This window comes from Ahaetulla prasina, chromosome 15, assembly GCF_028640845.1.
Source record: "Ahaetulla prasina isolate Xishuangbanna chromosome 15, ASM2864084v1, whole genome shotgun sequence".
Classification (NCBI taxonomy): domain Eukaryota; kingdom Metazoa; phylum Chordata; class Lepidosauria; order Squamata; family Colubridae; genus Ahaetulla; species Ahaetulla prasina.
The window spans coordinates 1566980-1589094 of record NC_080553.1 but is presented as its reverse complement, the minus strand read 5'-3'; the positions used below and the strand labels follow the sequence as shown (position 1 = coordinate 1589094).

General features: G+C 49.1%; 1 protein-coding gene across 2 annotated transcripts in view; it reads left to right on the top strand.

Annotated features, from left to right (window-relative positions):
- Positions 1–22115, top strand: part of SLC5A1 (solute carrier family 5 member 1) — a 33723-nt gene that overhangs the window by 6525 nt on the left and 5083 nt on the right. For both annotated transcript variants that reach the window (XM_058158681.1, XM_058158680.1), the window contains exons 2-14: positions 229–300; positions 2068–2172; positions 2466–2525; positions 9962–10066; positions 11807–11912; positions 12143–12223; positions 14470–14690; positions 15611–15746; positions 15835–15942; positions 16317–16467; positions 17491–17659; positions 20544–20759; positions 21291–21393. In XM_058158681.1, the coding sequence (XP_058014664.1) occupies positions 229–300; positions 2068–2172; positions 2466–2525; positions 9962–10066; positions 11807–11912; positions 12143–12223; positions 14470–14690; positions 15611–15746; positions 15835–15942; positions 16317–16467; positions 17491–17659; positions 20544–20759; positions 21291–21393 (1633 nt within the window). The remainder of the gene's footprint in view (positions 1–228; positions 301–2067; positions 2173–2465; positions 2526–9961; positions 10067–11806; positions 11913–12142; positions 12224–14469; positions 14691–15610; positions 15747–15834; positions 15943–16316; positions 16468–17490; positions 17660–20543; positions 20760–21290; positions 21394–22115) is intronic.

Here is a 22115-nt window from a genome sequence, read left to right as displayed (position 1 = left end):
AGCGAGAGAAGCTCAGCTCCACTCCTTCATTCTGTGGATCTCACCTACACTGGTGGGATTCCCTGGCACGCCCCCCCTCCCAGAAGCTGCCCAAGGCTACTAACCCGGCATGGCTGGTGGAGATCAGCTCCAACTGGGAGGGTGCTGCGGTGGAGACAAACTGTCTTCCCTCTCTACCCCTTAGTTGAATTCCCCTGTGACCGATTTCTCTGCTTTCTTTGCCTTCAGGCCATGTACTCGACCAACCGTGGAACTGTCGGAGGATTCTTCTTGGCCGGCCGGAGCATGGTGTGGTGGCCGGTGAGTTTCACCAGGGGAGTCCTTTCTTCCCACTGGTCTCCCTCTCTGGAAAGGTCTCCCTCTCTTTATTTTGCACTGTCCTACACTGGGGGTGGGGAACGGATGTTCGCCAGGGCAGGAGCTTCCTTTGGCTTTGTGGCAAGAGGGGCTTCTGCCCTGCAGCCTGGAAGCTTCAGAGGAGCCCAGGAGCCTGTTTTCCACCATGTTCTCCTGACGGTGGTCCTCATTAGTGGCCCTCAGATGTTCCAAGATGACGTGTTCACTTTTTCCTCTCCTTCAGATGCAACTTTTCCTCCGGATGCTCCCAACTGTCCCCTCATTGCTGGGTCAGGATGGCCATTTGGTCTGTGATGAGAACCCTCCCTCCTCTGTTGGCACTGCTCTCCATGGGCATTTTGCTTGGGCCGCAGGCAGACGGGAGCCCTGACTCCCACGATGCTTGGTTTAGCACCTCCTTAGAATATGGCTTCGGTGCTCTGTCAGAAGACCTTTCAGTCTGCACAGGCGGCCAACATAAGCCAGGCCAGGCCTTTGGGCTAGCCAATGTTGGCCGCTTTTGCCAAGCTAAGTTTGGTTTGCAATCACCAGTGCAGCCTTGAGGGATGTGTCCCTGCGTCTCCTGGCCTGGAACAGAAAAGCCCTTGGAGACCGACAGCAAAGAGGCAGCTGAGCTGCTTCTAGCTCCTTCTTAGCCCAGAAGCTTCTGTCAGGCTGGCATTTTGTTCTGTGGCCACACCGAAGAGGCCTCCGAGCCAAGGAAGTCAAGAAGAGCCTCTTGCAGGCAGCTCAGCCACACCTGCTGCTGTGCTGCACAGATACGTCAATCCCCTCTTCTCTGGGGCAGCCCCTCCAGTCCTGGAAGGCAGTTGTCATGTCCCCCAGCCCTTCTCTTGGTTAGACTAGACGCACCCAATTCCAGCAACTGTTCTTTGTCTATTTTTTTTAGCCTCCAGTCCCATAATCCTCTTGAATCTTGCTCTTTTCTGCACTCTTTCCAGAGTCTCAGCATCTTTTTTTAATGTCATGCTGACCAAAACTGGATGCCACATTCCAAGTGTGGCCTTACCAAGGCATCGTAAAGTGGTCCTAGCACTCCACGTGATCTTGATTCTATCCTTCTGTTGATGTAACCTAGAACTGTGTTGGCTTTTTTGGCAGCTGCAGCACAGAGGCTGGCTCACGCTTAGGAGGAGGAGCCCATATTTTGAGCCACTTAGCTGGATGATGGGATATTCCTGCCCAGCCTTTCCTGGCAACTCTGTGAGGCTTACAAATAGTCCTCGAGTTACGACCACAATGGGGTTGAGCCCAACATTTCTGTTGTTTAACAAGACAGTTGTCAGTTTTGCCCCATTTTACAACTTTTCCTGCCACAGTTGTTAAGCGAACCGCATGGCTGTTAAGTGGCTTCACTCTTGACTTTCCTTGTCAGAAGGTCACAAAAGGTTAACACATGACCCCAGGACCTTGCAACTGTCAGAAATGTGAGGCAGTTGTTAAGTGTCCGAATTTTGATCACATGACCATGGCGATGCTGCCGTGGTTGTAAGAGTGAAGAATGGTCATAAGTCAATTTTTTTGCTGCCGTTGTAACTTCGGTCACTAAACGAACAGTTGTAAGTCGAGGGTTACCTGTACTTCTGGCTGAAGCTTTGTTGGCCAGAAGGCATTTGGACCAACTCGACCGTGGGACCCCCTAAAGTCCTTCATCTTCCGTGACCCCTCTGAGCTCCTGACCCACAGCCCCCTCCCTTTCCTCCTCTCCAGATCGGGGCCTCTCTCTTTGCAAGTAATATCGGCAGCGGCCACTTTGTGGGCCTGGCAGGGACCGGGGCAGCTGCAGGAATTGCCATTGGAGGCTTTGAGTGGAACGTAAGTCCTTTCCCCTTCGGTCAGTCCTGGGTGCGAATCTCCAGTGGAAATCTCATTCTGAGCCCATCCCCAGGCTCTCCATGGGGACCCTGGCCCCCACTAGCTGGAAGGGGGTGGATGCCCTGGAGGAGTGGGGGCAGATTGGCAAAAGACCCCTCAAGCCCCACCTGGAAGAGGAACTTGCTTGCCTGTGATGGAGCTGGGTTGCTTTGGTGGTGGTGGGCTCTTCCCCCTCCTGCCTAGCCCTGTGGGAGAGACAGAGCCAACCCCTCTTCCCCATCCTCTTCTTTTAGGCCCTGGTGATTGTGGTGATCCTTGGCTGGGTGTTTGTGCCAATCTACATCAAGGCCGGGGTGAGTAGACAATTCAGCGATTCTGTTGGCTGCTTCGGGGTGTGTGTGTGTGTCTCCCTGAAGGGATGCTGGCTTGTACTGGGGACTCTGGGAAGCACAATCTATCGGACCACCACAGAAGGTTGAGATTAAATCCCATTGAAAAGGGAGAAGGAGGTTCTACAAAATGACAGCAGATGAAAGAAAACAGGAACTAAGACATTCATGTGGTTTTAGCTTTCCCACCTGGTCTATCTGGTCTCATAAACCTCATTAATTAATACCACACTTCAGCACTAAAATGCTATTTAATATACCACTGTTTTAATACATTAAACATTTTGAAAATGTAAAACATTAAAATGTTTAAGGTAAAAACTTTTCAATCGATGAGATGCTTGAGTCAATGCCCCTAATTGGCTTCCGTCAGTTCAGGAATAAAAGCATAGTTGAAAATCCTAAAATATTTATCCACTATTTTATTTTTTTTAAATTTAATTTTATTAAATTTTTATACCGCCCTTCTCCCGTAGGACTCAGGGCGGTGTACAGCCAGAATAAAATACAAGATATATACAATTAAAATGCATTTAAAATATAACAATTACTAAACGGCTGATAGTTAAAATGAATTTAAAATTTAAAATATTAATAAAACCCCAATATAAAACCAAAGTATTATGCCAGTCCCGCTTGAATGAATAAATATGTTTTTAGCTCACGACGGAAGGTCCGAAGATCAGGCACTTGACGTAGGCCAGGGGGGAGTTCATTCCAGAGCGTCGATGCTCCCAAAGAGAAGGCCCTACTCCTGAGGCCGCCAGCCGACATTGTTTGGCGGACGGCACCCTGAGAAGGCCCTCTCTGTGAGAGCGTACGGGTCGGTGGGAGGCATAGGGTAACAGCAGGCGGTCCCGTAAGTACCCGGGCCCTAAGCCATGGAGCGCTTTAAAGGTGGTAACCAGAATCTTGAAGCGCACCCGAAAGACCACAGGAAGCCAGTGCAGACTACGGAGCAGTGGTGTTACATGGGAGCCACGAGTGGCTCCCATTACTACTCGCGCAGCCGCATTCTGGACTAACTGCAGCCTCTGGGTGCACCTCAAGGGCAGCCCCATGTAGAGAGCATTGCAGTAATCCAGCCGAGACGTAACCAGACCGTGAGTGACTGTGCATAAGGCATCCCGGTTGAGGAAGGGACGCAACTGGCGGACCAAGCGAACTTGGTAAAAGGCCCTCCTGGAGACGGCCGCCAGATGTTCATCAAAGGACAGCCGTCCATCCAGGAGGACGCCCAAGTTGCGAACCACCTCCTTTGGGGCCACTAACTCGCCCCCAACAGTCAGCTGCGGATGCAGCTGACTGTACCGGGGTGCCGGCATCCACAGCCACTCCGTCTTGGAGGGATTGAGCCTGAGTCTGTTTCTCCCCATCCAGACCCGTACAGCTTCCAGGCACCGGGACAGCACTTCGACCGCTTCGTTGGGGTGGTCCGGGGTGGAAAAGTACAGCTGAGTATCATCAGCGTACAGATGATAACTCACCCCGAAACCACTGATGACCTCACCCAGCGGCTTCATATAGATGTTGAACAGGGTGGGCGAGAGAATCGACCCCTGAGGTACTCCACAAGTGAGGCACCTCGAGGACGACCTCTGCCCCCCTGTCAACACTGTCTGCGACCGGTCGGAGAGATAGGAGGAGAACCACCGATAAACGGTGCCTCCCACTCCCAATCCCTCCAACCGGCGCAGCAGGATACCATGGTCGATGGTATCAAAAGCCGCTGAAAGATCTAATAGGACCAAGGCAGAGGAACAACCCCTGTCCCTGGCCCTCCAGAGGTCATCCACCAACACGACCAAAGCCGTCTCCGTGCTGTAGCCGGGTCGGAAGCCGGACTGGAACGGGTCTAGATAGACAGCTTCCTCCAGGTGCCGGGGGAGCTGCCATGCAACTACACTCTCTACAACCTTCGCCAGAAAGCGAAGGTTGGAGACTGGACGGTAGTTTCCCAAAATAGCTGGGTCCAGGGAAGGCTTCTTCAGGAGGGGTCTCACCACCGCCTCTTTCAAGGTGGCGGGGAAAACCCCTTCAACCAAAGATGCATTTATAATCCCCTGGAGCCAGCCTCGTGTCACTTCCTGAGCAGCCAGCACTAACCAGGAAGGACACGGGTCCAATAAACATGTAGTTGCATGCAACCTCCCCAGCAACCTGTCCACGTCCTCGAGAGCCACAGAATCAAACTCATCCCAAATAACCTCAACAAGACGTGTCTCCGCCATCTCGGTTGGATCATCGCAATCATGGTCCAAGCCATCACGAAGCTGAACGATTTTATCGTATAGATAACCGTTAAACTCCTCAGCTCGTCCCCGCAGCGGGTCATCCCGTCCCTCCTGTTGAAGGAGGGAACGGGTCATCCGAAACAGGGCGGCCGGGCGGTTATCTAACTATAACTATATTTGATGCTTCTTAAGGGAGTGCCATAGTCAGCCTGCTTTAAGCTCCTTGCCAGGTAACGTTGGATCCTTATGTTCAAGTAAATATTTTACATAAATACCATCTGGGGCAGGGAGGGTTTTTTTCTTCAAAGGAGAAAGAAAAGTTCTGCCAATATCCATGCAGGAGAATGTAGGTGAACCTTTCAGCTGCCCTGCCTGGGCTCACCTGGATGGTGGGGGAGGTGGGGGACAATCAAGTGAGCATTGCAGAAAGTCTGCAGAACTGGGCTGCTTGTAAATAGACACAAGACATCAGCAACTGCTTGCCGCAACTCGCTTTGTTCTTTCTGGCTGCCGAAATCAGTCACTCTCCTGGGTCTCTGTTCCAGGAGCAGCTTCTCTGTTCTAGACTCCCTTTCCAGGTGCATGGAATGGCAGGCACTGCCTGCATTTGTGGGGCCAAGCCTGGTGGCAGGAAATTCAGCCTTGGCCAGATGTTCTGTCTCTCCAGCGAAGCACTCGTCCAGTGCCCAATCCTGACAACTTTAAGACTTCTGGACTTCAACTCCCTGGAAAAGAAGGAGGGAATTGCCCCCTCCAATCCTGATGCTCCCTCAAGCACCCTAAGAGGCACTCCCTGGCCCTTCCCCACCCCCTGAGGGTGAATTCTGGAAGCTGAAGTCCACAAGTTGCCAAGACCCAACACCCCTACTCTAGTCTCACCATTGGGCAGGCCTGTGTCCAGCTAGAATGCTGCACTCCGTACCCAACACACCCTGGGAAGATCTTGGACTGATGGACTCGAGGAATAATGTCTGACCTCCTGGCCACTGTTCAACTCTGAGAAGGGCCACAAGGACTTTAACAGCAGCTGGAACATTGTTGGGCTCCTCTTATCTAAAAGAGGGCCCAAATAGTTCTACCAACTGTTCTGGACTTTGTGAAAAGTGAGGTTTCAGATTCCCTGTTGGCCAAAAAAGGTTAGTTAAAGGCAGCCACCTGGCCACACTTCCATCCACCCCACTGAATCTAGTTCAAACTTTGAGATCTGCTTCGAGACCACCCTAAACTTTGCTTGGGTGCAGTTTGGTTATAAGTGGCGGTCAAAAAGGATGGACTTTGGCCCATCGGAGTCACAATAAAGCGATTGCGTTATTTGATTTGCATGGGGAAACAGGCTTCGGGCCTTCAGCATTCAGGGTGTCGTTCAGACAATTATCAATGGAATGTCTATAAAAACTGAATAATAATGAAGTAACAGTACCGCCTTGTTTGACTCCTCCCCTGTTTGGATCTGACAAATCATGATTCACTGGAGAAGGAAATGATAACCCATTCCAGTATCTTTGCCATGAAAACCCCATGGACAGTACAAAAAGGAAAAAAAGAGATGATGCTGGAAGATGAGCCCCTCAGGTCGGAAGGTGTCCAATATGCTACTGGGGAAGAGCGGAGGGCTAGTACTAGTAGCACCAGAAAGAATGAAGTGACTGGGCCAAAGCCGAAAGGATGCTCAGCTGTGGATGTATCTGATGGTGAAAGGAAAGTCCGATGCTGTAAAGATTTTTTCTCCATAGGAACCTGGACTGTGAGATCCATGAATCAAGGCAAACTGGATGTGGTCAAACAAGAGATGACAAGACTGAACATCGACATCTTAGGAATCAGCAAACTAAAATGGACAGGAATGGGTGAATTTAATTCAGATGACCATCAGGTATACTACTGTGGGCAAGAATCCCTCAGAAGAAATGGAGTAGCCTTCATAATCAATAAAAGAGTAGGAAAAGCAATACTGGGATACAATCCCCAAAATGACAGAATGATCTCAGTTCGAATCCAAGGCAAACCATTCAATATCACAGTAGTCCAAGTCTATGCCCCAACCACTGGTGCTGAAGAGGATGAAATTGACCGGTTCTATGAAGCCCTACAGCACCTTATAGAATTAACACCAAAAAATGATGTCCTTATCATCATGGGGGATTGGAATGCTAAAGTAGGAAGCCAAAAGATAACCGGAATAACAGGGAAGTATGGCCTTGGAGTACAAAATGAAGCAGGGCACAGGCTGATCGAATTCTGTCAAGATAATACGTTAGTCATAGCAAACACTCTTTTCCAACAACCCAAGAGACGACTCTACACATGGACATCACCAGACGGTCAACACAGAAATCAGATTGACTAGGTGCTCTGCAGCCAAAGATGGAGAAGCTCTATACAGTCAGTAAAAACAAGACCAAGAGCTGTTTGTGGCTCAGATCATGAGCTTGTCCTTGCAAAATTTAGGCTTAAATTGAAGAAAGTAGGGAAAAGCCCCAGGCCACTCAGGTATGAACTAAATCATATCCCTGATGAATATACAGTAGAGGTGAAAAATATATTTAAGGAATTAGATCTGATAGACAGAGTGCCTGAAGAACTATGGATGGAGGTTCGCAACATTGTACAAGAGGTAGCAACTAAAACCATTCCAAAGAAAAAGAAATGCAAGAAAGCAAAAATGGTTTGCAAATAGCTGAGGAAAGAAGGGAAGCAAAAGGCAAGGGAGAAAGAGAAAGATACACCCAGTTAAATGCAGAATTCTAGAAGAGATAAGAATGCATTCTTAAATGAACAGTGCAAAGAAATAGAAGAAAACAATAGAATAGGGAGGACCAGAGATCTCTTCAAGAAAATTGGAGATATGAAGGGAACATTTCATGCAAAGATGGGCATGATAAAGGACCAAAATGGCAGGGACCTAACAGAGGCAGAAGAGATTAAGAAGAGGTGGCAAAATTACACAGAAGAACTATACAAGAACGAGCTTAACATCCCTGATAACCACAATGGGGTGGTCACTGACCTTGAGCCAGACATCCTAGAATGTGAAGTCAAATGGGCCTTAGGAAATCTGAGCAACAACAAAGCTAGTGGAGGAGACAGTATTCCAGCTGAGCTATTCAAAATCTTAAAAGACGATGCAGTAAAAGTGCTACACTCAATTTGCCAGCAAATTTGGAAAACTCAGCAGTGGCCACAGGATTGGAAAACGTCAGTTTACATTCCAATTCCAAAGAAAGGCAATGCCAAAGAACGTTCAAACTATCGCACCATTGCACTCATTTCACATGCTAGTAAATTTATGCTTAAAATCCTACAAGCTAGGCTCCAGCAGTATGTGGATCGAGAACTACCAGAAGTACAGGCAGGATTTCGAAGAGGCAGAGGAACTAGAGATCAAATTGCCAACATACGCTGGATCATGGAGAAAGCTAGGGAGTTCCAGAAAAACATCTACTTCTGCTTCATTGACTATGCTAAAGCCTTTGATTGTGTGGATCACAACAAATTGTGGCAAGTTCTTAAAGTACCAGGCCATCTTATTTGTCTCTTGAGAAACCTGTATGTGGGTCAAGAAGCAACAGTGAGAACTGGACACGGAACCACTGATTGGTTCAAAATTGGGAAAGGAGTCCAGCAAGGCTGTATACTATCGCCCTGCCTATTTAACTTATATGCAGAACACATCATGAGAAAGGCGGGGCTGGATGAATCAAAAATTGGAATTAAGATTGCCGGGAGAAATATCAACAACCTCAGATATGCAGATGATACCACTCTAATGGCAGAAAGTGAAGAAGAACTAAAGAGTCTCTTGATGCGGGTGAAGGAGGAGAGTGCAAAAGTTGGCTTGAAATTCAACATTAAGAAAACTAAAATCATGGCATCCAGCCCTCTCAATTCCTGGCAGATAGATGGTGAAGAAATGGAGGTAGTGACAGATTTTATTTTCCTGGGCTCCAAGATCACCGCAGATGGGGACTGCAGCCAAGAAATTAAAAGACGCTTGCTCCTGGGGAGGAAAGCTATGGCAAATCTAGACAGCGTACTAAAAAGCAGAGACATCACCCTGCCAACAAAAGTGCATATAGTCAAGGCTATGATTTTCCCAGTTGCAATGTATGGCTGTGAAGGTTGGACCATAAGAAAGGCTGAGCGCTAAAGAATTGAGGCCTTTGAACTCTGGTGCTGGAGAAGACTCCCGCGAGTCCCTTGGACTGCAAGGCGAACAAACAAGTCAGTCCTAGAGGAGATCAACCCTGACTGCTCTTTAGAAGGCCAGATCCTGAAGATGAAACTGAAATACTTTGGCCACCTAATGAGAAAGAAGGACTCACTGGAGAAGAGCCTCATGCTGGGAAAGATTGAGGGCAAAAGAAGAATGGGACGACAGAGAATGAGGTGGCTGGAGTCACTGAAGCAGTAGGCATGAGTTTAAATGGACTCCAGAGGATGGTAGAGGACAGGAAGGCCTGGAGGAACGTTGTCCATGGGGTTGCGATGGATTGAACATGACTTTGCAACTAACAGCAACAACAACAACTGCCTGGACCAGGCCCAGGTAGGACCCAGGAAGAGATTTAACAAGAAGGTCAGAGGCTTCTTTACAGAAAAAGCATCTCTGGCCCTGATTATCTACCTGCAAAGATGCTGGCAAGGTTTCTCAGCAGGTTGGCCCCAGATCCAGGGTTGGGTCGATCTTTTCTTTTTGTAACTTAAACACATCCAGCAGAATCACTCCTGTGGCTCTTCCTCCCCCTTCTCAAGAGAAGAAGCCAAGTGAAGGCCGAGATGCTTCACTCTACACAGAGGGAAACCCTGAGAAGGAGAAAGGAAAGCCAAAGGTGTGGGGGGAGGAGAGAACGGTACCAACCACCCTTTCCTGGTTACTCACTAAATAGCCTTTTTGGCAGAGTTGGGTTTCTAAACCTTGGAAAATTTAAGATGTGTGGACTTCCAGCATTGCAAGCTGGGGAATTCTGAGAGTTGAAGTCCACAAGTTTGCAAGGTTTTGATTCACACATCTTCAAGTTCCCAAGGTTGAAAAATGCTGACCTAGAGGTCCTTTATGCGTGGTGGGCCAAAATTGGCATCCCCCCTTTTTCAATTGATGCTTCTGCAGTTCTTGAGGTCCTCCCCACCAGATGTCCATCCACATCAACACCTTTTCCTCCCTCACAGGTGGTCACCATGCCGGAGTATCTGAAGAAGCGCTTCGGAGGGAAACGGATTCAGATCTATCTGTCAGTCCTGTCTCTGCTCCTGTACATCTTCACGAAGATCTCGGTGAGTTTAGCAGCTGAATCTTCTCCAGGCTCATAGAAGAACTTCATGGTGGCACCTTCATGGAGCTCCCTGTAGCTCAGGCACATGATGTCTCTCCACCCTCAGGGGTGGGGAAGGGCCGGGGGCTGCCTCTAGGGCTTTTGAGGGAGTGTCAGGAGTGGAGGGGCAGTTAAAGGGGGGGGTCTTGGGACCCTTCCAATGGGTTGGTAGTCATGCGATCTGATGGGAAGTTTCCTGGGGGAACCTTCCCATGACGAGGGCTGGGTATTCCCACATCATAACTTCTGGGCTGGATGGATTGCAACATCTGGGCTCCTGCACAGAAAAAGCCAGTCCCAGATACCTGAGCGGCTGAGCCCCCCCATCTTCCCATGGACCTCTGAGGGGCACAGTCCAGAACTCTTGTCCCTCAGTTCCCAAATAAATGGCTCCTGGAATTAGTTTCCAAAGAAGATGGCTTCCTACGGGCCCTTCTTTTCAGGGGTGGGGGCTGTAAGAAGCCCTGGGGGGAGGGGGAAGAGACTCAGAGCTAGTGAGTCCAAGGGAGGTCTCCCTCCATCTCTCCAGGGTGCTGTTCCTTGCAGTTGCCCTGTGATGCTACTCTTTGCCCTGGTAAACAACAGACAGGAGTTAATTGTGCCCATTAACCCAAGGCCCCTGCCTTCTCTCACTAGCTGGCAATAAACAATCTCTATCAGGGTTACTGATTAAACTGAAATGGGATGGGAAGGACAACCCCCCCCCCCGCAAGAAGCAGGGGACCCGATGGGAGTGGGAGAGATGCTGATGTTTCTGCCTTGATGGGCGAACAGCTGAATCTGAGGAGAGCAGTGCTGGAGCCTTTTGGCTGCAGGCTACCTCCTGGAGGGGGCAGGGAGAGGCAGGCCCTCCATCTCTTGCCAGGTGGGCAGTGCCAAAGCAACAGGAAGAGTGCCACGCTCTGTTAGAGTGCAAGCTCTGTTAGAACCCCACCATCTCTTTGCCAACTTGCACAGCCAGTTCTGAGGGGGAAACCCCGTCCCCTTCTGGGAGATCTGGGTCAGCCCTACCACAGCAGGTGGCATGAGGCCATGAAGGAAGCGCAAATGCTGGGAGAGTGTGGGGACGCCGCTGTTCCTGGAAGAAGCGCTTTCAAGAAGCTGCACCTTTCATTCCACACCTGTAATTACCTCTGGCACTGGATGAGTAAGATGGAAGGATGGAGGAGGGCCAGGACTGACTGAGACCAGCCTCCTAGTGGGCCCCATCGGTGGGTGCTCAAGTGCCAAGCCGCCCTCCCCACTTGGTTGCCTAGAAAAGGGAGGAGGGGGCACTCACAGTCCATTGTAGGAGCAGGGACTCCGGAGTCTGGAGGATCTGCTCTGCTCTCCCTGCACCCCCATTTAATTCTGACTCCTTAAACCAGAAAGACTCTACTGGTGGCTCCTCTCTGAGCAGAGGCTGGACTAGTTGGTCTCTAAGGTTGGCCATTACCCTCTCCGCTTCCAGGAGGCAGAGACTGGTGGCAGTGGAGACGGCTGATCCAGGGCCAGCTGCTGCAGTGCCTCCTGCCCAGCTCCTCCCCTCCTGCTCCTCTGGAGCACCTCTATAACCAGGCCCACCCAAAAGCCTCTGCCACATCCTCATGCGGGTGGGGTGGATGGAGGGGCCCCTCGAGGCACTGCTGCTGCTCTGCAAGGGGTTTTCGCAAACTTCCCTGGGGCTCTGGCTTAACGGGCCAATACTTCTTTTGCATCACAGGCAGATATATTTTCTGGAGCCATATTTATCCAAATCGCTATGGGACTGAATATTTATGTGGCCATCATCATACTGCTGACTATCACGGCCCTTTACACCATCACAGGTGAGTCCCGTTTGCAGGTGAGCCTCCCAGCCCTGATGTCAGGTTCAGTCCCCAACCTTTCAGGCCCCTTGGCACCTGGGAAGCCTCCCGGTCTGCCCCCTGCCCATTTCCCTGCATGAGGGGTATCCCAATGGAGAAGCCCAAGGATTTTCTTTGAGGGGGTGGGCTTGGCCCTGGGCCGCCTCCCTCTCCTTACCGCAGCCTTCTGCTTCCCTTGCTCTGCCTGGCAGGAGGACTTGCCGCCGTGATCTACACAGACACGCTGCAGACCTGCATCATGTTGGTGGGATCCATCATCCTGACTGTCTTTGGTAAGCCCGAGTTCAAAACCAGCACTGAAAGTGCCGTGCCCCTTACCTCCCCTCACCCCGGTACACCATGGCTGGAATTAAGGTGAGAGCTCCGAACACCCTGAAAGACTTTTGCTGGGTAGCTGGGAGTTGCTTTCAAGAAGGCTGGATGGAGCCCAGATCTGCCTAGACATGAAGTGCTTGAATCATGGAATCATAGAGTTAGAAAAGACCTCGGTGGTCATCTAGTCCAACCCCATTCTCTGTGTAGGATCTGCTAAATCCTACATTTGAGACAGATGGTGGTACTCCCTTGGTCTGAAGACCCTCAATCTCCACTTCTCAAGGGTGGTTAATAACTCCTCCCTGTAGGAAATTTCTCCTCATATCTGACCTGAGTTTGAAGTTGGTTATAGAGAGAACAGAGAACATGCCCATCCCTACCCCTTGAGGAAGGGTCTAGGTTAGGCATCTTTCAATATGGTGGGCTGGCTCTGATCTAGTTTAATTTACAACCTATACATGAGAAATCATTCGGCAGCACTGGGTGCGAGATCATCCATGTGGATTCGTGTTTACTGGACATAGGTTAGAATTGAACAGGACAGAGCTGGAAGGGACCTTGGAGGTCTTCTAGTCCAGCCCCTGCTCAAGCAGGAGAACCTATACCATTTCAGATAAGTGGCTGTCTAGTCTCTTCTTAAAAACCTCCAGTGATGGAGCACCTACGATTTGTAGATGCAAGCTGTTCCACTGATTAATTGTCCCCTCTGTTAGGAAGTTCCTCCTTAGTTCCAGTTGCTTCTCTCCTTGATTAGTTTCCATCCATTGTTTCTTGTCCTGCCTTCTGGTGCTTTGGAGAATAGTTTGACTCCCTCTTCTTTGTAGCAGCCCCTCAAATACTGGAATATTGCTATCATGTCCCCCCCCCAATTCTTCTTTTCTATAGACTAGCCAAACCCAAATCCTGCAGCCATTCTTCATATGGTTTCGTCTCCAGGCCTTTGATCAACTTAGTTGCTCTTTGAAGTTTTTTTCAAAGTCTCAACATCTTTTTTTGTAGTGTGATGACCAAAATTGGTTGCAGTGTTCCAGGTGTGGCTTTACAGGGTTTTATAAAGTCAGACTCTTACAAGGGTTTTATAAAGCGGCACTAATACTTCACGTGATCTTGATTCTATGCCTCTGTTTAACAATCCAGGATTGTATTTGGTTCTTTGGCTTACCGTGCTCTGTCCATGATAACTGTGGCTGAGCCCTCATCTGTTGAAGGGATGGGGATGGTTTGGTCCTGCTTTAGATTTTTGAGACCACTCTGTCCTCTCGTTTGAGCTGCTTCTGCTTCTAGGTTCTTCTGGTCTGTGGTGCAGCTGTTGAGCTTATATCTGGTGGTTTTAAGCCACACTTCCAAGGCTGCAGAGAATTCTGACTGACTTGCATCATCCATGTTTGTTCTGTTTGTTCTTGTGGTGTTCTGTGGATGTGGTCAGTGGGTGGTGGGGCACATTGACAACCGAGTTAGGTTCAGGTGCCGCTTTGCTTCTGGGATTCAGCTGGAGAAGTTTGGAATTTTGTTCTGCTTTTTTCAGCTTGTCTTAGCAATGTAGTCTTGATGGTGATTGCCGGTGTCTTTGTGTGTTCTGGATTGTTTCAGCTAAAGTCACCTGTGATGTGCTGGCACTTATTTAGTCTTAAGGTCAGCATCCCTGACCATTAGCGGTATCGCTGCTTTGTTGAAATAATGAACTCTTGATTTGTAATGTTAATTTTGCAGCAGTTGTAAAAATGACGTCTATATTTTCTTGTTTATTTCCCTTTGGTTTTTGTAAATCTAAGACGTAAACAATACAGACTGATTTTAAAAATTGTGGTGGTTAACATGCTGTATGAAGGCAGCCCATGGCATCCGTGTTTGGCTCCGTACATCGTGTTAACTGAGAAAATGATTCACTTAATCTCAGGGTGAGCATGTTGCATGAACACAATCAGGCGTATTCAGCTGACTACACAAACCTAGTTTTCTCCTGCAGCATAAGGATCGGAGGCGTTCTTTTTAAAGCAAAACTGAAGCTCCCAAACTCCCAGACTCAGCTGTGGCCAGAACTGGTCAAGTTCCAGGATGTATCTTCTAGGAACTGGTCCAATTCTGCCTTCACAATAGTCCCCTGAACTGATGTGTGTCTAACTAGGTGGGTTTGCAGGAGAGGAGAACTCTTCTGCTTTGTCGCAGACTTCCTTGTCCTGACCGATTGTATGACCTCCCGCAGCATTTACGGAAGTCGGAGGATACGAGGGCCTGGTGGAGAAGTATATGAAAGCAATCCCATCCAACATCTCCTACGGTGACGTGATCATCCCCGAAAAGTGCTACACTCCCCGTCCAGATGCCTTCCACATTTTCCGGGACCCGGTGGACGGCGATCTCCCTTGGCCTGGACTCATCTTTGGCTTGAGCATTCTGGCATTGTGGTATTGGTGCACTGACCAGGTAGGGTCATGATGCTTTTGGTATTTTTGATGTTCCCCGCACACAGGTCTTCTCTGTGGGATCCTCCTGACCCTGTGCTTGGAGACCTAAAGAGACAACTTTAGCTTTGGTTTTAGGAACTAGGACATTAAGATCTGGACTCGTGGGCCCTAGCTCCACCTTTCAATGTGGGCTTCTAAAGATGAGAGCGGCCTTGTGCTGGGCAGAGGCAGGCTGATTAGGGTTCTGGTCTTTGGATGCCATCTGGGAGGGCATCACCAGTCCCAATTCTTATTCTCTGGCTGGCATTTAAATTAATTCATTAAATAAACAAATAATCTAGACATTCGGAGAGTCTGCTCCCAAATTATGGTTGATTGCATGATGTTGAGTAAATTTACTGAACTGTGGCTTATGGACTGAAGCTGATTTTCAGGATACACTGAACTGTAAACTAATTGGTACAATCAGAAGTTGAAACTCTACTTGACTAATTTGTGGCTCAGTGTGTCATGTGAATCTAGCCTGAACATCTTACACAAAAAGCTGCACCAACCAGTGGATGTGACACGGTGCCGGTGAGGTGGGCCTATAGAACCAAACGATCTTCCCAAAATTCATGGAAGCAAAGCATCCTTGCCTTAAGAGTAAGGAAAGGCCAACTGCATCCAAGTGATGTCTGAATCTGGAGGACCCTGGTAAAGAATAATCTTTCCCCCCAGATCCAACCCTTGTGGAAAAATCATGGCTCAGAGCAGAGGTCATTTCCGGGGCCTGTTCTGAAGGATGGCCTTGTCCCAATGTCTGAACAGCCATTTGTATGGAATGATGTAGCGTGGGCAGAGGGTTGGATTAGAAGACTTCCAAGGTCCCTTCCAACCTATGATTCCATGTTCTTTGTTCTATCTCATTGCTTGTTCATTTGCCTCTTTCTTGGGCAGGTCATTGTCCAGCGATGCCTCTCAGGGAAAAACATGTCCCACGTCAAGGCTGGTTGCATCATGTGCGGCTACTTGAAGTTGCTGCCCATGTTCCTGATGGTGATGCCAGGCATGATCAGCCGCATTCTTTACCGAGGTGAGAGCTGGTCCAGCCAGGAGGTGGAGGACAGAGGTCAACTTGCTCAGCTGACTCATGGGGACCATGCTTTCCTTGTTCCTCACAGATAAAGTGGCGTGTGTCGTTCCCTCGGTGTGCAAGAAGTTTTGTGGGACAGAGGTTGGCTGTACAAACATTGCCTATCCAACAATGGTGGTGGAGCTCATGCCAGATGGTGAGATGAGGCCAGGAAGTTGGGTTATTTGTGTCTTGGACTGCAATGCTGGCTAAGATCTGTGCCCAAGATTGTGTGTCCTTCTGCCCACAGTTGGCCGTAAAATGTGGATGCCACATTGGTCCCAAAGCGATTGTGATGCGTAGTGGCTTTTTTATTAAGCATTAAAAGGCCCCTTCAGTTTAGTGCATGACGGAAGTGCTTCTTCTGGCATGATGACTGCACACCTTGATCACACCTTGAGCCTTTTTCCAGCTGTGCCTTCAGTGGCTAGGCCAGATGGTGGAGTTCTCACCCATGCGGCTGTACAGCCAGCCAGGTTTTGCTCCCACCAAAGCTTTGCCTGTTCACACCTCCCTTGCTTTATTTTTCAGGGCTACGAGGCCTGATGCTCTCTGTGATGCTGGCCTCACTGATGAGCTCCCTCACTTCCATCTTTAATAGTGCCAGCACCCTCTTCACCATGGACATCTACACCAAAATCCGCTCCACCGCCAAAGAGAAGGAGCTGATGATTGTCGGCAGGTAAGCGCTTGGCGATGGCGGTGAAAGCTCAGCAAAGGGGAAATTGCAAGAAAGGCCAGCTGGAGCCCAAGATCAGGGCGGCCAAACTCTTTAGGCAGCCTTTTGGCATTCGGGGAAACCTGTGGGGTCACCTTCCCAAAATGGCTGCAGCACAAGGAAGGCGGCTTCCCCTTCCCTTCAGTGGGTCTCCAACCAGCCTCCAGACTTTGGAAAGGAAAACATTGGCCAAAGTAAGTCATTGGGGGTGCGGGGTGCAAATAACCTGACTTTGGAGCCCCTGGGGGCAGGTTGGAGATCCTTGCCTAGCAATGGCTGTTCTCTTTCCTCTGCATACTGTTCTTCACCTAAAAATTACAGGTTGAGGGTCACTCCATCCGTGGTTTTGCACAGCCCCCTATCTAAAGTCTACAAGAACTGGTGGACCAGTCCGCCTCTTGGCACGGGCAGTTCTGCAGCGCCCCCTGGAGGGCACCTGGCTTAATTGAAGGCGCACCTTGCAGAATCAGCAAGTCTCCTCTTCACAAAGGAGCTGATTGGCAGGAGGGACAACCCGCCAAGTCACTCAGTTGATCTGGCCGTTTATTGAAATGTAGGCTTATTTGCCGGCCCTTTAAAAAGGGGAGGGGGTCTGCAGGGGTGCTAAAAAAAAGTAAAAAAAACAACCCCACCCATTTTCTCTGGGCAATGCAGATACAAAAGGAGCCAGAGACAACATTTGCACAGCCACAGCCTTTCTGCTCTTTTCTTTTTGCAATTAACTTCTAAGACAAAAAACAAAGAAAAGGAACACACGATATTCGTAGAAGGAAAAAGCTGAAAGCAGAAACGAAAACATAGAAACACGCAAAGTGGATCTTTGCAGTCATAAACCTATGAATAAATGTAAATATAGCAGTCGCCCCTGAATCCAAGGCGGATAAGCAGGACTCGGATCCCCCTGCCAAGGTAGTTCTTGGGCAGTTTTGTGGTTCATTGACTGGGTTGGTGCCACCTGATGCCTCCGTCTGCCTCTCCTCCTCCCAGGCTGTTCATCCTGGGCCTGATTGGCGTCAGTATCGCCTGGGTGCCCGTGATCCAGTCTGCGCAGAGCGGGCAGCTCTTTGACTACATCCAATCCATCACCAGTTACCTGGGCCCACCCATTGCCGCAGTCTTCTTCCTGGCCATCTTCTGCAAGAGAGTCAACGAGCAGGTGAGCAGCTGGGCCTCTGCTGGAGGGTCAACCTCTTGCCAAACCCTGCTAGCCCCCCCCCTCTTTCTCTGCCTCCCCAGCTGGAGGAAGCCAAAAGGAAGCGGGAGGTCCCCTGTCGGCTTCAGGGCTGCAGGGTCTTCTAGCCCATAGAAGCTCTGTGTACCATTCCTGGAGTTTCGCACCCAGGACACGGAAAGGGTGTGGTTTCCGTGGCACCAGAGGAGGAACAGATGGCAGCTGCCAGAGAAAGAGACAAATAGTCCATTTCACAGGAGGCAATCTTTCCGTTGGCTGATGCAGGCGTTCATCTTAAGTTTGATTTAGGAACTTTGCTTACCTGTCACGAGACTCCTTATCTGATTAACACCTGTGCTGAGTCAGTGTAGTTATTTTTGTTGCAGTCAGATTTATTAGGCTGAAAAAATGCAATCCATTGGCCGGATCCATTTCTTAATCAAGCATGCCTGAGCAATGGGTCCCTGGGAGGCTCCTAGTCCTGGTGCTAAGCCAGGCTCCCTGGCAGGACGGAGCACCGGAGGGAGTTTCTTCTCCTTTGGGCTACCGGCATCTTCCTGGTGCTGCTTTCAAACAGCAAAATTGCTGTCCAGCTCTTGGCTTTCCAAAGGATTTTCAGAGTTCTCAGGGAGGGTTTGATCTGATGCCACCTGCGATTTCCGTCCTTCCTCTCACCTGGCCCCTCTCCCTCTTTACCCTCTGAGGAGCACGTCCACCAGAGCTTCTGCCCCCTCCAGAAGCTCTCCTGGGGGCCACAGGGGTTGGTGCAAAGAGCCCCCTGAAATTCATCAAGCACTGCATGTGAACAGGTGCACAGGCAGCATCTCGGCCTCCGACCCCCAGCATTTCCTCAGCCAGTTCTGGTGTCTCAGAAGATCCGAGCAACCTCTTCGCATCACCTCCACTCCCCCCATTTCTGCTCTCTCCTCTTTTTCCTCAGCCTTGTCAAGCATCCTCCTTATGTTCATTCATCATCTCCTTGCATCAAAGGAGCTGAGGTCTCCCTCTCAAGGGATCAGGCATTACTCAGCCTGGGCCCAAACTGAAGACCCAGACAAAAGCAACCAAAGACAGGTTTTATGATGTAGCGAGAGTTACATTTGGTGTGCATAAATTTAATCAATCAATCAATCAATCAATGCTAACCAACAAACCAGGAGCCGCCAATCTAAAAGGCCCATGGCTTACAAAACTCCATGCCTCCAAGGGGATGGTCTGAGTTTTAAAGCACCTTCCTGCCTCCAATGAAAACTGCTGCTTAAGCTTTAAGTGATCTTACAAGAACAGGTAGTCCTCGACATACGACCACAATTGAATTCTGGGTGTTGAAGTCCACACTCCTTCAAGTTGCCAAGGTTGAGAAACACTGGCCTAGATCCTCCAGCTGCAGCTGCCCATTTGCTTGCTGGTCAGCCTGGAGCCGTCCTTTTGGCTCACTGCTGGCATGGGGTGTTTCTGAGTGCAGTCAAAGTGCTGGTTGCTCCCTTTAAAAGCAGAGTCGCTGAAGGTTCGCGGGTGTCAGAAACCGTCTCTCCCTGGTAAATCTGCCTTCCTGCCTCTGGGGAGGGGCATTTTTGAGCAAACATGGCAGCGATTTTATTTCCTATTCTCACACCCCTGGAGTGTTGATATGCACTTCAGAGGTTCTGGTCGATTTCAGAGATCTGGTTTATTCAAGGAATCGACAAATGGGATGTGTCAAAAGCATGTGTGCATGCCGGCAGTTTCCAAGGGGGAGGAAATGGGTTGCCTCCTGTCCCCCAAGTGTTCTTGTGAGTCTGAATGTTGTCCCAAAGGTGCTTTTTCAAGAGGCAACTGGACTTTCTGGTTTTTCTTTGAAGACGTTTCACTTCTCATCCAAGAAGCTTCTACAGTTCCAAGAAGGCTCCACCCCCATTTGCACCACTCAGGTGACCCAGAGGACACAGACAAACTTCCAAGTGGCCTCAACGGCTCTCTAAAAGGATGCAAATGACCAGCTGTCTGCAAGGAGTATAAATCCTTCCATTCCCCACCATCCAGTCGGAGCTGAAGAAGCTTCTTGGATGAGAAGCAAAATAAAAACCATAAAGTCCAGTTGCCTCTTGAAAAAGCACCTTTGGGACAACCATGACCTGCATGGCTGAGAATCTCCGTAGACGTTGAGTCAGAATATTGTTTTGGAGCTTCTCCAAATCGTGAAGGTTGCTGATAAGTTGAATATGCCCCGTATCTATTTCAGCCATTTGACTCCAATGGTATAGACTTCCTGTCAGGCTTGCCCCAGCAGGATCTCTAGGAAAGAAATACCCTCAACTCCACTTTGTTGAAGTGATAGGTTCTTTTACTAGGAATTTGTGGTTGCAGTAAAAGCAGGCTAGGACTAAAGTTCCCATGCAAAAGGTTACTAATTTTTCCCTCTTCTCCCAGCCCTCCCCCTTGACTGCTTCATCTTCAACCAGTGGTGTGCCAACTAGGTGTTTGGTGCCTCTTGGCACAATTCGCATTCCTTTCTCAGGCTCTGCAGCCTTGAAGACTAGAACAGGCTGGTTCTCACACCTCTGGTTTCTATCAACACCCCCCGCCCCGCACCCCTGCAGGCCATCTTTACTCTCTCTATACCAATTGCCTACTTCCTCTCACCCCCACCCACCCCAACAATGGCAGGATGCTAGCGAGGCGCCAAGCTGAAGATGGCAGATCTGACACTCTCCTACTCGAGCACAGGGGATTGAACTAGATGACCTCTAAGGTCCCTTTCAACCATCATTCTATATCTATCTATCACAATATGTGTACAATAGTGAGTCCAAAGAATCATCCAGTTGTGAGGAATAGGACGTGAGGGGGAAGAGTTTCTCTCCTAAGTGCATTTTGTTGTCTTTTGCAGGGCGCCTTCTGGGGCCTGATGGTGGGACTGTTAATTGGGCTCTCTCGAATGTTTGCAGAATTTGCCTATGGCACCGGCAGCTGCGCTGTGCCCAGTGAATGCCCAGCAATCATCTGTAAAGTGCATTACCTCTATTTTGCTATCATCCTTTTTGCTGTCTCTGTCACCATCATTTTGATCATCTCATTCCTGACCAAGCCGATCGATGATGTCCATGTAAGCATTGCCCCTCTTCTTCCCAATCCTCTCCAACTCACTTCTCTCCTCCCTGCCCTCGCTGGGATTTTGGCCACATGTAAAGAAAATCTGTGGGTAACAACTTACAGAGACTCGCCAAGTCTCCGTCCAGCCAAGCCTATCATGAATGCCCAACATGGATGAGAATAAAAGGAAGAGCCATTTTCCTTTCCCTTCACATCCACCTCTGGAGCTCTCAGATCTGAGGCAGCCACTCCTCAAATTCAGCAGAAGTGAAAGCCAGCCGGGTGGGAGGAAACCCCTTTGAGAGGAGGCTTCCTGAGGGTGCATCTCCCCAGATCTGTCTTGAAGTTCAACCTGCCCGAGCAGTTATATAACACCTTGTGTTGTTCTGCCAGAGGTATTGGGTACCGAGTGAGTAGGAGTAGTGGAGTTACCAGGGCACTTCTAGACGTCCCTTTTGAACCAAAACTGGGGCCTCATCTTGACCTCGTTCAAGGTCATTTCAGCTGCTCTGCTTCATTGTTGTTATTTCTGTTTCTTGAACAGCTTTATCGTCTTTGCTGGACTCTGCGCAACAGTAAAGAGAAACGTGTCGATCTGGATGCAGGGGAGATGGTGCAAGGAATGGAGGACTATGAGGAAGAGCCAGGTGAGCTCACCTTTACCATGAAATGTTGAGTTATCACAAGTCTAGGACAAACCAGGCTAGACCTCTCCTAACCTATCTGACCTAGATATCAGAGGGAAGAATTTTGGCCAAGATGGTCGCAGGCATCCTAGTTCATTGGAGAGCAATCACTTTTCGGAAAATCAAATTTAGGTTGGGATGCTAAAAAAAAAAAGATATGCGTTTATGTCCATATTAGTTAAGGATTTTGCAGCAGATGTTCAGAGTGTGTCTGAATTGCTATTTTTGCACCTTAAAATCCCCCTCTCAAACTTGAAAATGAATATAGTCATTTAAAACAAAAACTATAAATGGAGAAAATCCTAGTTTGTAGGGGAATCATGGAGAGTTTGAGTGGGTGGCATTAAAATGCCTTGTTGCCCCTCAGCCTGTTGTGAATAAAGTAGCAGCAGAAAATGAGGAGGGGGCTTCTTTGAATTCAGCGGGAAAGACGGGATAGAAATCTTGTAAATAATATTATAGTATTGTATGGTAATAATGATACATTTTTGAGCCAATTTTGTGTACTCAGGGGAGACCCTGAGTTCACAGGGAAAGAGTCGCCAGTCACTTTCTGTTAGCCCTAGGAAGGAGGCAATGGCAAACCACCTGAAATCTGGCCAAGAAAACTGTGTGGACTTGTCCAGGTGTTTGCCAAGAGTCAAAATTGACTTTAAGGCACAAATCACATACACAGATACTTT